This window comes from Lynx rufus, unplaced genomic scaffold (assembly GCF_022079265.1).
Source record: "Lynx rufus isolate CCGP_SWC_20201006 ecotype Redwood Valley unplaced genomic scaffold, mLynRuf1.p SCAF_5, whole genome shotgun sequence".
Classification (NCBI taxonomy): Eukaryota; Metazoa; Chordata; class Mammalia; order Carnivora; family Felidae; genus Lynx; species Lynx rufus.
The window spans coordinates 153,781,013-153,795,836 of NW_025814867.1; the positions used below are offsets into that span (position 1 = coordinate 153,781,013).

Here is a 14,824-nt window from a genome sequence, read left to right on the forward strand (position 1 = left end):
ACACCAAAGAATCAGAAGCTTCAGATGGTAATTAAAAGTCTAGACCAGGCCTCCCCCAAGGCCTACGTTCTCTCTGTCCCTCCCAAAGTTTAGTTCAATACAACCTTGACCTCCACCCCTACCTCCCCAATACACTGTAGTAGTTGCTATTAAACCAGTCTGATTTGAGCTCCTATGCTTTGCAATCGATAGGATCATGGTTGATACACTGATCTGTCCTCATTGAGGAAATTTAAAGATACGGATTTAAATTTCAAACAGTTCTTGTACGAATTTCCATCAGACTTTAGCTTCAGATATTTGGTGAACAGGTTTTACTGTGAGTCTAACTAAGGGATTGATAAATCTGTCTATATGAGTGAAAATCTGCAGTGAGGTACACAGTCTCCTGATGGTCACATGTAGGCCCGTGTCTTACGCATTATTTATTCACCGACGTCTCCAAATCTACTGCGTAAGATTCCACTGTCCTAAATTCCACTCTTATCTATCCAACTGTCTATTTAGTGGATCCACTTAATGTTTCAAGCTCAGTACATCCAAAATTAGACTCCTGATTTCTTCCCTTAAATTGCTTCACCGCATCTTCTCTTGGCTCAACTGACAGAAGCACTAGTCTTTCCATCGCTCAGGCCCAGATTTTATCCTCTTACACCTACATCCGATCCATCAGGGAATCCCATGGAGGAGACCTTCAAAATATATCCAGAATCTGTCTTCTCCTCACCCCCTCTCTGTCCCTTCTGGGCTTCAGCCTTTTCTCAGCAATAGAAGTCAGGCATACCCTTTTACAACCCAGGCCAGGTGACATCTCTGTTTAATCTGACATCTCTGATCACCCCTCCATCTCACTCAAAGGATAAACTCAAACGCTTTGAGCCCAGCCCTGGTCCTACATGAGAGGACCCTGCTAATTCTGACCATACCTCTACCCTGTGTCCACTTTGTTCCTGCCATATTGCCTCTCTACTAGTTCTCTAGGTTGCCAGGCCCACCCCTGACTATTTGTGTTCCCTCTGCCTAGAATGCTCTTTGTCCCGGGTATATGTTTGGCTATCTTGCCCACCGCCGTGTCCTTGATCAGATGTCAGTTTCTCAGAGAAGCCTTCCCCAACCTCCCTGTAGCAGGGCAGATCCCAAATCCCTTCAACTTCCCCACCCACTGACAGCTATTTCTCACCAGGCAACTATAATGAAATATTGCACAAAATAATATGTTCCTTCTTTCATTTGACAATCCTCGCCAAGAACCTGAAAATGATTATTCTACATAATATATCCTTAGAAGAAAAGAAATTCTTGAAACCAAAACTATCTGATTTGTTTCCTAAAATGATCGATACTTTGGTTATTAAGAGCCAATAAATTCTCCTTTTGGGTATAAGCCAGTTTGAGTCAGTTTCTGTCACATAAAATTAAAAGGATAAAGATTAATACATTGATTTCTGCTGGTCGAGAACATTTTAAGAATATAAGTGAATAATTCAAATGGTCTTTGTTTGAATTTATGTCTCCTAAAAACCTGACATTAAAATATCTGTATCCATTTATCTAACGGTCACACTCCTGGCAAATTTTCCTGAAATAAATCATCTTACAAGTAGATAAAGGCCAATGCATAGAGAAGGGCATTTGACACATCATTCAAAATGGTTAAATATTAGAAATAAATGAAATATTTATTTAAGAGTCTCCTATGGTTTGCTTCCTTCTCTAGGTTCTCTATCTTATTTTTCCTTTCCTTCCTTCCCTATGATCATGTGTTGTGTTTCCTAAATTCCAAATATGAATGAAATAATATGATATTTGTCTTTTCCTGCCTGACCTATTTCCCTCGGCCTAATACACCCTAGTTCTATCCACATTGTTGCAAATAGCAAGATTTCATTCTTTTTGACTGCTGATGCACTGGGTGTTATGTGTAAGTGATAAACACTGGGTACCACTCCTGAAACCAACACTACACTGTATGTTAACTAACTTGAATTTAAATAAATAAATTAAAAAAGAAGCTTATATTCTGGTGGCAGCTAATTTAGAAAGAAAGAAAGAAAGAAAAGAAAAGAAAGAAAGAAAGAAAGAAAGAAAGAAAGAAAGAAAGAAAGAAAGAGAAAGAAAGAAAAGAAAGAAAGAAATATTTAGCACCAAGATATTTTCCAAATGTAATCTGAAGACCTCTGGGAATCCCTGAGAACATTTTAGGGAGATGGCAAAAAGATAATCATTTTCACTGTAGCACTAAGGTATTATTCACCTTTCTCATTGGGGTGACATTTGCATAGATACACAAAAGTAACGGTGGGTAAGACTGCTGGGGCCTTCACACAAATCATGGCAGTGACACCAAAATGTACTAGCTGTCACTGTGTTGTTTACCACCACACAGTCCCAATTTTTGTCAAAAGCAGTTCCTAAGGACACTTTATGGAGCCATAAAAATAATAAGCCCATGACATTTCCAGAGTTCTATGCTCTGTGTAACAAAATGGGGAAAATGCACAAAGCACTTCATCTGTCTGCTGAGCAGGAAGGTTGTCTAGAAGCAAAGTACTTGTGCACTTGTCTGAGTTACAAGCTCAACTAGCCACTCTTTTCATGGAATTCCATTGTGTCCACAGAGACTGGCTGCCTAAAAGCTATAGCTATACAGGCTTGGGTAACTAGCAGACATTTTCCTAGAAAAAAAAAGAAATAAGCCTGTCACTCCTATGATCACAACTGACTGTATTTGCTGCAAACAATGAAATTGAAACTTTCAAGCAAAAGAATAGACTTTTGTAAGACTTGTATCTGTCACTATGAACTCGACAGCTTCCCAATACTGAAATACTTTTCTGATGAAACCATGGTGATATTCTGACATTATAAATTGTGTCAATGTTTCAAAGATCTACCTAACTCAGCAAACCAATAATTTCCAAATGATCAACTTACTATGTTACAAAACAATGTGTGGGTAAGACATTCATTCAGATAGAAAATGAATTTTAAGACAGAAAAGCACCAAACATTCATTGATCTAGCTTCTAATTCTCCAATGCAGCTAATATTTAAGATACTGACATGTTTTAATTCTCTACATTGTATTATACTTTCTGGTTTATTTGCTTGTTTTGTTTGTTTACTGTTTGTCTCTCGTGATTGGAAAGAGAGTTTGACAGGGGAAGAAACTTGTCTACCTTCTTCATCACTGTTTCCCTCAATGCCTGGAGTAGAGCCCAGCATCAAGCGGATGTTTCAGGAATGGCAGTTGAAGAAATAAATTCAACTACAAAATGAAGTTTTATGCAGCTATCACAGTCTGGTTTACCAAGAAATTCTAATGATCTGAGAAAAGTCTTAAGATATGTGGCTATTTTTAAAAGATTCAAAATTATTAATGTGAAATTATACCTCATATATGCTACATATTATATAACATATATGATATATTACATAGATTATATGTGTGCATGCACATCTGTGTGTGTGTGTGTGCGTGCGTGTGTGTGTGCGTGTGTGTGTATGTGTGTGTATGTGTATTTATAGGTGTCCTGGAAAGGTAAACTAACAAGGTTTATAGGGGAAAAAGGTTGGGGAAGGCCGTGGAAAACTTTGTTCATCCCCCAAAGCTCATCCTGGTGAACCAAGATGTAAAGAATCATTTAAAAATCAAGGAATTTTTCTGTGGAGCTCATTAATCATATAATTCCTATGTTGTTGTTTTGACCTGATCATCTATTCAACATGAGAAGTCTGTTTGAAGTCTTGATCTGTTACAGAAAACCTCTTCTGGTAGGATTCTGCAAGAACGTGCTTTCAGGATTTTTTAGGAAAACAAAGATTCAGATGGTTCTCAACTTAGGATGGTTCAACTTATGATTTTTCCACTTCACGATGGTGTAGAAGACGAGTGCATCCAGTAGAAACTGTACTTTGAATTTTGAACCTACTTTCCCCTCCCCCCCCCCCCCCGCCACCCAGAGCTGGTGCTATGCAGTAGATACCCTCACGTTGATGCTAGACGACTCCCAGTCAGCCAGCAGTCACAGGGGTAAACAACCCAAACGGACAACCATACTTCACCCACACAACCTTTCTGTTCTTCGCTCTCTGTACCGTATTCAGTACATTACAGGATACAGCCAACATTTTATTATAAAGTCAGATTTGCATTGCATGATTTTTGCCCAACCGCAGACGAATGTTACTGTTCTGAGCATGTTTCAGGTAGGCTAGGCTAAGCTACGAGGTTTGGTAGTGAGATATGTTGAATACATTTTTGGCTTACTACATTTTCAACTTACAATGAGTTTATTGGGACGTAACCCCATCGTAAGTGGAGGAAGATCTGTATGTGTTTTAAAACGATCTGTCGGACAACTAGGTAACGAAGCCAATGATCTCTCTCTCTCTCTCTCTCTTCTTGTGGTAATACTGACAACACACGTCCTCTGGAAAACCAAACCAAAAATTCCACATGAAAAGAAAATCATGGTGCTCTATCCTTCCTGTCTTTGGAACTGTCCTACTGTAAACATGCAGCTTCTAAGATCCCCCCTGCTCTTCATCGGCCCTCTGGCGAAAGAGCTGAGTAAGGGCAAGACGTGTGGGGACAGGGAGAGCAGCCTTACCTTTGACCGTCACGTGGACACTCTGGCTGGTGGAGAGCTGCGGTTGAACCAGCACGTTGCACGTGTACTCTCCCTCATCCACTTCCTTTTGCACATCTGAGAGTTTTAGAGTGCCGTTGTTCTCAAATGCCACTTGGCGGTGGTTGAAAGGAAGCAGATTAGAGTTCTTGTACCATTTGATGGAGTAATACGGATAGCCAATCACACGGCAGTGGATGTACGTGTCCCGTCCTGCGATGGCTGTGATATTTTTCATTGGCCGAATGCTTGCAGGCCCTAGAGAGACACAAAGGAACTCTTGAAAATAATTTAAGGGTACATCTCATGTGTGGAAACGGGTACACTTTTCCTTGAGTAAAAGAAAACCAACGTAGATTATTTTCATGTGAAAAATATCTTTTTCAACTTTTCTATTACACGATCTTCTCTGCATTTGGATTCTTCTACTGAGCCGTCCTTCTTTTTCCTTTTAGTTTCATTACTTTCAAATGGATCGAAGGAGTGTTAAATACTCTAAGTATCAACTACTTCTATGAAAACGTCTTGAATTACAAGAGAAGAGGCAATTTCTTCAACAAAAAGTAATTAGTCCGCCCTGAACAATCATGCTGTTTTTTGTGAAAACACCAGGAGCAATTCAATTTTCAAACTCTATGACGTAGGTTTATCAAGATGGAGGTTATGCCATGGTGCACTATGAATGTAAGTTAAAATACCAGGTACATGGAGCTTTACCATGAATGTGGAAGAACAGAAGAGGAGGAGGAAGGAAAAGAGTGTGCAGAGCATAAACCGGGAAAGAAAAGATCAAGTGGACAAATCGAAGAGTAACAAAGAGAACAAGCTGACTGAAAAGAACAAAATGCCACTTCCCACATGAACCCAATCTGGGCCATTCTGGAGCCGAAAGGAGAGGGTAGGAAATGGGAAGCAACGGCGAATCTGTTTTCGGCATTCCGAGACTCAGCTCAGGGCATGCAGAAACCTTCTTCTCCACTACAGTGAGTTAGATGTGTTTTTTTTTGTTTTTTGGGTTTTTTGTTGTTTTTTTTTTTTGTTTTTTGTTTTTTGTTTTTTGTTTTTTTTGAGGAGCTGATTTGACAAGCACCTCTTACGTTTATTCGAGCCTGGTACAGGACGACTCCCGCCGAATTGTTGGCAGTGCAGCGGTAGACTCCCCCATCCCGGACCTGAGAGCTGGAGATGTTCAGGTAGCTGACCACGTTTCCCTCCGACGTGATCATCTGGCTGATGCGGTGACTGCCACCCTTGAGGATCGGGTCGTCGTCCAGAGTCCACGTGATGGTGGGCAACGGAGTTCCCTTGACGTTGCACATGAGGGAGACTGGTTCTGCTGGACTCACCACTTTTTCACTAAAGGCAGAAATAATTTTGGGAGTTCCGTCTGCAGGAAGACAAAGGATGGAAGGAAGTGGCACATACAAATAATTAAACGACCTCCAAGTACATTTGTGTAATGGTTAGGAGATAGACATGCTGGTCATTGAACACTACAGGCAAGTCTGGTTTTATGGCTAGAGCTAAATTCCAAGCAGAGCAAGATTTCATTTTCAAAATAGGCCAACAGTGTTAGCAACCTTTAATAAATTACTTCTATACATTTGCTGATTGTCCTAAGAACAATCATGCAACCCAGATGCTCACGTTACACAACGTCAGCTCCCAAGAAGTCCACAATCTAGAACTGTTAGGTCCCTATTACATGTTATAAACACAGAGGAAACCCACCCCTCCAAATGGTCACTTTAGCCTTCCACTTCTGAGATAATTAGGGCTTATGCCCCAGGGACTTGTTCAGAGGAGTAAAGGAAAGACTGACAGACGGATAGGTTCACCTTATTTATTTTCTCATAAAAAATCATCCTTTATAGTTTTAATGATAAGTGGGAAGTCCATGTAAATGTCATGGAAACTCTGAGAGTGGGATCAAAGCCAAATAAACTTTGAGTCTTCCAGTGTGTAAGAAATATCTCTGTAAGTGTCTTAAGTTGGTGGCTGTACAAATTTATCATCCAACATGGGACCGTTTTGAGAACAAAACAGATACCAGAAGTAATTATGCCAGGGAGGCAGGCACAGCCTCAGACTGTCCCAGGCAAAGTAAGATCTAGGTCGTAGGGAGTTTTCCACAGGAATTTCCAATATTTTCAACAAAGACAAACTTTTCATACTCCATTGTCTTTCCATCATATATATGAACCATTTCCCTCATACTGTATGGTAGCAATCATAAATGCATGCATATATATGCATACATATTCACATATATGTATATATATATATTTACACACACACACACACACACACACACACACACACACACACACATTCACTGCTGACAAATCGGAAAGCAAACAAATGGAGGAAACACACCTGAAGCTAGCTCACAATTCCATTCACAGAAAGATAACTGTTAACACTTACAAGTACCCCTGAAGAGTTTCTCTTTCTGCCCTCCCCCCCCTCCCCGCCCCACCCACTCCTCCTCCCTGGAAACCTGGAAGCCTATTTCTGTGGCCAGAGGGACCAGCCATGTAGGGTTCTCCTGATGGGGGTGCTTTGCTGAGCCCTCTACCGTCTTTCCTCTTGCAAATTCCTGAATGTCAATTTCATTCCAACTCCTGGGTGACTGGAGAAGGCCCTTGAGTATGTTTTTTCCCCACATGCAACCACAGTGGAGTATTGCAGTGTTCTTGAGTCGCAAGCATCTTGCTTTAGTATCAAAGATGAAAAAAAGGGCTTCATAATATTAAAGTAAAGAACCTGTGTTTTTACCCTTAAAACACCACACACTCTGCTTCAGCATGCTCTGCCTTTATTTACGGAGAAGTGAGACGTCACCATGATTGTTATTCTTTGTACGTAATCGGCTGTCGATGCTGAGGAATGTTATTTTATTTAATCTTACAATTCAACTTTTTTTTTGAATGTGCAGAGCTGTATATTTCTTTGCACTGATTTTTACACTATGCACTGAAAACGTGTCTTTTTTAAAAATCTGTTTTGTAACTGTTTTCTTCAGTTACACCTTTTTTTTGTAGATATAGTTTACATAGAGTGACACGTACAGATCTTAAGTGTACAAGCAGAATGTTTTGTTAAATATGTACACTGTGTAACCACCCAAATGACTGCAACATAAAGCGTTTCAGGACCCCACAACTTGCCCAGGGTTCCTTTCAACCAATCCCCTCTCACCAGAGGGAATCACTGTCCTGATTTCTTTCAATGTGACTTTGTTTGCCTCTTCTTGAACTTCAAATCCATATAATCCTAGAGTGTGGGTTCTCTATCCTGCAAACATTCTACTATTACCATAGGACAGGCAGCGAAATTAAGAAATGAAACTTTGGAAGTGTTCTATCACCTAACACACAGTCCATATGGCAAGTCTGTCTGCCGACCAACAATGTCCCTCCCAGCTCTCTCTCCCAGCCCAACCAGTACCACACATCCCATTTATCTGTCATGCTTCCTTAGCATGCATCCTTCAATCTGGATCATTCTTTGGTCTCTTCTGTATTTTTTGGCTTTAACATTTTGAAGAATTACTCCATAGCCAGTTGTTCACACCAGGTTTTTTCTGTTTTGTCATGATTAGATGCAGGTTGTGCATTTTTTGGCAAGGGTATCATGGAAATAATGTTGTCTTTATGTGCTTATTGGCCATTTGTGTATCTCCTTTTGTGAAATATCTACTCAAATCTTTTGTCCGTGGTTATGTTAGACTACGTTTTATTGATTTGTAGGAGTTCTTTATGTATGTTGAAAACAAATATTTATCATGTATCTTATAATGGTGAAAATACTTGTCAGATATATTAGTTACATAAAATGTGTGCCAGACATTATATATATATATATATATATTAGAGATGTGTGTTTTTGCATATGTAAAATGTTTTCTTTCAGTTTGTAGTTGCCTTTTATTTTCTTAATGGTGTATTTGACTTTTACTGCTTTCTTTATCCTAAGAAAGCTTTGCCTACCATTCAGACGATGAATAATTCTTCTATGTTTCCTTTTAGAGACTTCATAGTTTGGGATTTTACATCCCAGTCTATATTTTAGAGCAAATTAAATCTGTGTAAGGTATAAGGTGTGAGATAGGGATTGATATTCATTTTTTGTTGTTGTTGTTGTTACATTCATTGTGTAGTACTGTTTGTCAAAAAGACTTTCCTTTACCTTTGGAATATTGTGGACTCTCTTGCAAATTAATTTATCATATATGTGTGTGGGCATATTCTAGACCATCCAGTATGTTCTATTGAGTTATGTATCTGTATTGTTTAATGTAGCTAGTATGAGTCCTCCAACTTTATTCTTTTGTAAAGATTGCACAATTCTCAGTCCTTTAACTTTCTCATGCATGTCTTTTAAATCAACTTAGACTATAGGACTTCCATTTTTCTTTATTTTTTAAATGCTTATTTATTTATTTTGAGAGAGGAAGAAAGCAAGAGACGGGGCGGGGGGTAGACAGAGAGGGAGAGAGAGAATCCCAAGAAGGCTTCATGCTCAGTGCAGAGCTCAACATGGGGCTCGAGCTCACGACTGCAAGATCATGCCTTGAGCCGATATAAAGAGTTGTACACTTAACCAACTGAGCCACCTAGGTGTCCCCGGACTTTCACTTTTCTACGCTGTTGGGGTTTTTATTAGGATTACATTGATTATCTTACAGAGGACTGCTACCTTAAAAATATTTAGCTTTTTAGTCCTTAAATATGGTATACTTTCCAGTTTTTTAGGTCATCACAATTCTATATTAGCAATGTATAGTTGTATAGTTTCACATGTTGAAATCTTTCACATCTGTTGTTAAATTTATTCCCAAGTATCTTTTGTGTTATCCTAATATAAATGGAAATTTTAAAATATTATTTTCCAATTGTTGGTTTCTACTACATAAAGACAAAAAAAAATTGTGTTTTTGTATCTTGAGTTTCTAAACTTATCTGGGAACTGTTTTATAGATTACTTGGAATTTTCTATGTAAACAACAAGGTCTGTGATTAAAGACAGTTGAGACTTTTCCTTTCCAAATTTTATGCATTTTACTTATTATTCATGCCTACCTAGGACTTCTGGAACAGTGTTGAATAGAAGAGGTATTTGTGAACATCCTCAGTCCCAATGTTAAAGGAAAAATATTTAGTCCTCAACCATTAAGTATGAATAAATAAATCATTTAAGTAAATAAATTCATAAATGCCATTAGGTCAAAGAAGTTCCTTACATTTCTAGTTTCCTGAGAAATTTTTATTCTGAATGGATGTTGAATCCTGTCAAATGGTGTTTTCTGAATATACTGAAGTCATCAATTGGTTTTTCTCCTATATTCTATTAACATGATGCCTTATACATACATAAATTTTGATTTTATGTTTTGCCAATCGTACGCTTATGGGATAAATTCGAACTCAGTTTTATATTGATATAGATACAGATATACATATTTGTGTGTGTATGTATACATGTATATACACACACTACATATATATATATACACACACATATTTATGTAGAGATCTATACACATAAATATTCATATGTCTAATATATGTGTGTGTGCATCTATATAATTTTGATTTCATGTACTAAAAGTGAAAATTATGTTACTTCATGTGAAATGTAAAAACCCTAGCACAAATAATTTCATTTATATTCTGTGCTTTGTGTTATTACATCTATTTATACCCAAACTCTATAAAACAGTGTTATAATTTTGTAATTTGTCAATTATTATTTAAAGACATTAAAAGAGAAAAAAAATTCTGAATGCTTACTAACATATTTCCTGCCTTTTCTAATGGGGCTTTATGCCTATAGATCTGAATTTCCATTTTAGGTCATTTCCTTTTTGCCTTCAGTGACTTCATGTGTCAAAACTTCTGCTATCACATTCTTCCAGCTTTGGTTTATTGAAAATATCTACTTTCCCTGTTTTTTAAAGACTATTCTTCACAGATATAGGAACCTAGGTCAACAGGGATTTTTTTTTTATCCTTGTCAACATTTCAAAGATGTTGTTCCACTGTCTTCTGTCCTCCAAAATATCTGATGAGAAGTCATCCATCATTTGTACTGATATCTCCCTTTACTTAAGATTTCTCCTCTCTCAGGGGCGCCTGGGTGGCTCAGTCAGTTGAGCGTCCGACTTCAGCTCAGGTCATGAACTCTCAGTCTGTGAGTTCAAGCTCCACGTCGGGTTCTGTGCAGACAGCTCGGAGCCTGGAGCCTGCTTCAGATTCTGTGTCTCCCTCTCTCTCTCTGCCCCTCCCCTGTTCATGCTCTGTCTCTCTCACTCTCAAAAATGAATAAATGTTTAAAAAAATTAAAAACAGAAAAGAGTTCTCCTCTCTCAGATTTATAAGATTTTTTTATTTATCTTTGGTTTTCAGCAACAGGACTCTTTATAATGTGTCTGCATGTGATTATATTTATACTTGAGATTTACTGATTTTTGGCTCTGTAACTTTAATACCAAAATTGGGAAAACTGTCACCATTATTTCTTCAAATATTTTTTTTCTTCCCCAGTCTCAATCTTCTGTTTTTCTGGACTTCTAATTATATGGAGATCAGACCATCTAATGAATGTCCCATGTCATTGAGACGCTGCTCACTTCCTTTGCAGATTTCCTTCTCTCTGTGCTTCAAACAGGATAATGTATTCTAATTTATCTTCAAATTCACTGATCCTTTCTTCCTTCTCCAATCTTCCATTAAAGCCAATACACTGAATTTTTATATTTCTACTGGTTCCTTTTCATAGTTTTCATTTTCTCTTCTGGTCTTTCCCAGATAATTATTCATTACGCCCGTATTTTCCTTATTGAACATATTTTATTTATTTGTTTGTTCGTTTAAGATGTTTACTTATTTTGAGAGAGAGAGAGAGGAGACAGAATGAGTGGGGGAGTGGGGGAGAGGGGCAGAGGGAAAGACAGAATCCCAAGCAGGCTCCATGCTGTTAGCACAGAGCTGAACACAGGACTCAGTCCCAGGAATGGTGAGATCATGGCCTGAGCTGAAATCAAGAGTTGGACGCTTAACCGACTGAGCCACCCAGGTGACCCTAAGGTATTGACCATATTTTAAATAGAAGTCTTTAAGTCTTTGTCTAACATTCATCTGGGTTCTCTCAAGGTCTATTTCTACTACCTACTTTCTCTTTTTTGTATGTCTACTTATTTTTATTTTTAATTTTTACTGGGATTATCTTCCACATTTTCCAGTCCGGGTGTCAAGTAAGCTTTTCAGGGAAGTTTATCTTTAGATTTTAGGACTCCCCACTGTTCGGAATTTAAGGAATTCCCTCCTTACTGGAATTTCAACTTATCTTCCTCAACTGCAGGTGATTTGACATTGCAGCCTTTTGTCCTTCTGTATGTCAATCCCATAGAACTATAGCTTTCTGCTTTTCTTCTAGTATTCGAGGTTTCCCCTCCTACCTCACAAAGCCTGGGGACTGTCCTCAGGGGAAAAGTGGTATCAGTGCACATATCACCTAACCCTTTCCTCTTCTTTCATGGGTCAAATCCTTTCCACCCGCTCTTGCGTGTTTCTCCCGTGTCCACATACAGTTTTGCTTTTCCCCAAGTTCATAATTTTGATCTGCTTCCAGGTTAATCTGATACATGCTATTCTATCGTTTTCTGAAGTAAGGACTGTTCTTATTCTTTTTTATTGTTCCATTCTCCAGTTACTCTGGTTTGATCTTGAATCTCTAATTATCAGATTTCAGTTTCTTCAGACTTCCAGTTTCTTTTAAAACTCCCAGTTTCTTTGGCCTCCTAGAAAATACTCCCAGATTCTGCGTTTATATCAGTGGTCATTCTCAGCTCACAGTATTGTGAGTTTTTATAATTTACATTAACCTAAAGCTACTTCAATGGGAATAATAGGAGGTGATAGCCAAGGATACTAGAGTCCATTTTAAGGCATACTAGATATGTATTTATAACTACACTTCTGCTCTCTTTTGCTACATTCGTACTGTCATCTCTCAGAAGAGAAAAAATAAAGTGAAGCTTCTTGTCCTGAATGGAAACTGACACGCGACAAATAAATCCATGAGAATGCTCGCTATGCTCCTCTGCCCCGCCTTTTTTTTTTTTTTTATTCAAGTGACAGGCTTTTTTGGAGATGAAAGCAGACATTATTTTCCCAGTGAGACCTGAATGTCTTTGAAATCTTTCTTGCTGTCACTCTCTGATAACCTGAAATCTTTCGACATCATTACGGATTATCAATATGCTCTTTAGGTTTTCTTAGTCACACGAGATAGTTGCCAAGGTAACTAGGCCTAGACAGGTACTCTGTCCCTCTTCTACAAAGAATCTAAAAATAGTGGCTGTGTAAGGACTATAGTGCATCAGCGGCACCAAACTGGCTCTGTACAAATTGATTACTTTCTGTACTTAATTATTACGGGGAACACAGTGTCAGGCATTTAATATGAGTCCCAAGCCTTCTGGTAATTTCGCCTCTGCTTTAAAAAAAAAAAACAAAACCGTTTGCAAGAAAATGCCCGAATCAAAATAAGAATCTCATTGCTAAGACCGCTTCTTCTTAAAAATAAGCTAAGGTTAAAAAAACAATAACAGAAATATCCCCTAAGAGCATCAAGGCATATTTTAAATTAACGTTCACATGTAAATATTTTTTCTCTTTAGACTATACGAAAGTCACGTCATTATTTTAATCAACTGACATCAAATGAATTTTAAATTATATGTAAAGACAGAATTTCCAATAAGACACACACACATACACAGACAAAAGCTTGTTCAATTATCCAGTGACAAATGTATGTCGCACTTGAATGTTACCTTGATAGCTTTTTTTCCCTGGCTGATTGATAACCTTGAAGATGTAAGCAGGACAGTAAGAAAAGAAAACAACACACCTGAAACCTACTATAATAACCCGAGGTCATTCCTCACAAATTCTGTTCACCTAAATTGGTGAATATCTGGACCCGATCAGTGACAACTGTGCAAACCAGACGCTGTTTTTTTTCTTTCCACCAAGTACTATACTGAAATTGTACCCTACACTTTGCCCATAAAATTGTATTTCTCAGCTGGGGGCTGTTATTTCCTTTTCTCTCCCCACCCCCAACCCTGGGATATTTGGCAATGTCTGGAGGTATTTTCGGTTGTCACAACTTGGATGCTGCTAGCATCTAGCGGGCAGAGGCCAGAGATGCTGGTAACCACCCTGTAACATCAAATGGCTCTTCCAACAAAGCATCATCGAGAAACTCCAGTCTGGGCTAACACACCGTCAACCAAACTGTATGTTCCACGTTTCTGAGGTCTGTAACTTGACAAGTAACTAAACACATGAGTGGGCGACATTTATGTTACTTAACTTTATGTGAAGTTACTTTTATGACTTCTACCATTTATAACTTTCACCAACACTTGGTCTCTTATTAGCCCGGCGTATCCTGAGAAACCAGGGCCGAGTTATTAGCTAGCCAGACAGACAGAAATCCTAACACTGGGAGTTATCAGCACTGCTTCATCATTCTTCTGAGTGCTCTGCGTTTGGGTTCTTTTGCAGCTGAACCCTATAACAAGGCCCACTGACCTTCAAGGACCACCTGCACATAGTCTTGAGCGGACAGCTTATCCTTGCGCACAAAGCACTGGTATGCGCCCCCGTCACTTTTGACCATGTGATCCATTATAAGGTTTTCGTGGTTGATCCCTGTGATCCTCACATTTTTTCCAGGGTTGAGGATTTCACCGTTTCGGTACCAGGAGAGTTCCTGGTCCTCACTGCCTGTCACGCTGCAGGACAAGGAAACCTGGCTACCCACGCTGCTTTTAACTTTCCTGGGGCTGATGGTAGCTTTCAGTGGCTCTGGAAATTTTGGTGAGAGAAAAAAAAGAAGGTAAGAACATCACATACGTAGACATCATTTCAACAACATCCTGAGCTTCTGACAAAGCAAATGCATCATTGTAAGCAATGCTACACAGTTCTTATGTTCTGGATTATTCCATAGTGCGCCATTTGTTCAGGAGCACCCTCTTTACTCTTTGTTTTGTTTTTTTTTTTCTGGTCTTTTTTCTCTGTGTGGCAAACAGACCAACATTTGGTCAAACTGCTTTCTCACTGGGTAAGTGTGGAGATTCACCCACTGACAATAAGAAATGCCAAGTTCTGGCC

The 14,824-nt window shown here is 38.7% G+C and overlaps 1 protein-coding gene across 1 annotated transcript in view; it reads right to left on the minus strand.

Moving 5' to 3' along the window:
- Positions 1-14,824, minus strand: part of DSCAM (DS cell adhesion molecule) — a 628,479-nt gene that overhangs the window by 282,730 nt on the left and 330,925 nt on the right. Inside the window, exons 6-8 of the mRNA XM_047100488.1 lie at positions 14,240-14,515; positions 5,722-6,018; positions 4,614-4,889 (exon numbers count right to left, since the gene is read on the minus strand). Of these exons, the coding sequence (XP_046956444.1) occupies positions 4,614-4,889; positions 5,722-6,018; positions 14,240-14,515 (849 nt within the window). The remainder of the gene's footprint in view (positions 1-4,613; positions 4,890-5,721; positions 6,019-14,239; positions 14,516-14,824) is intronic.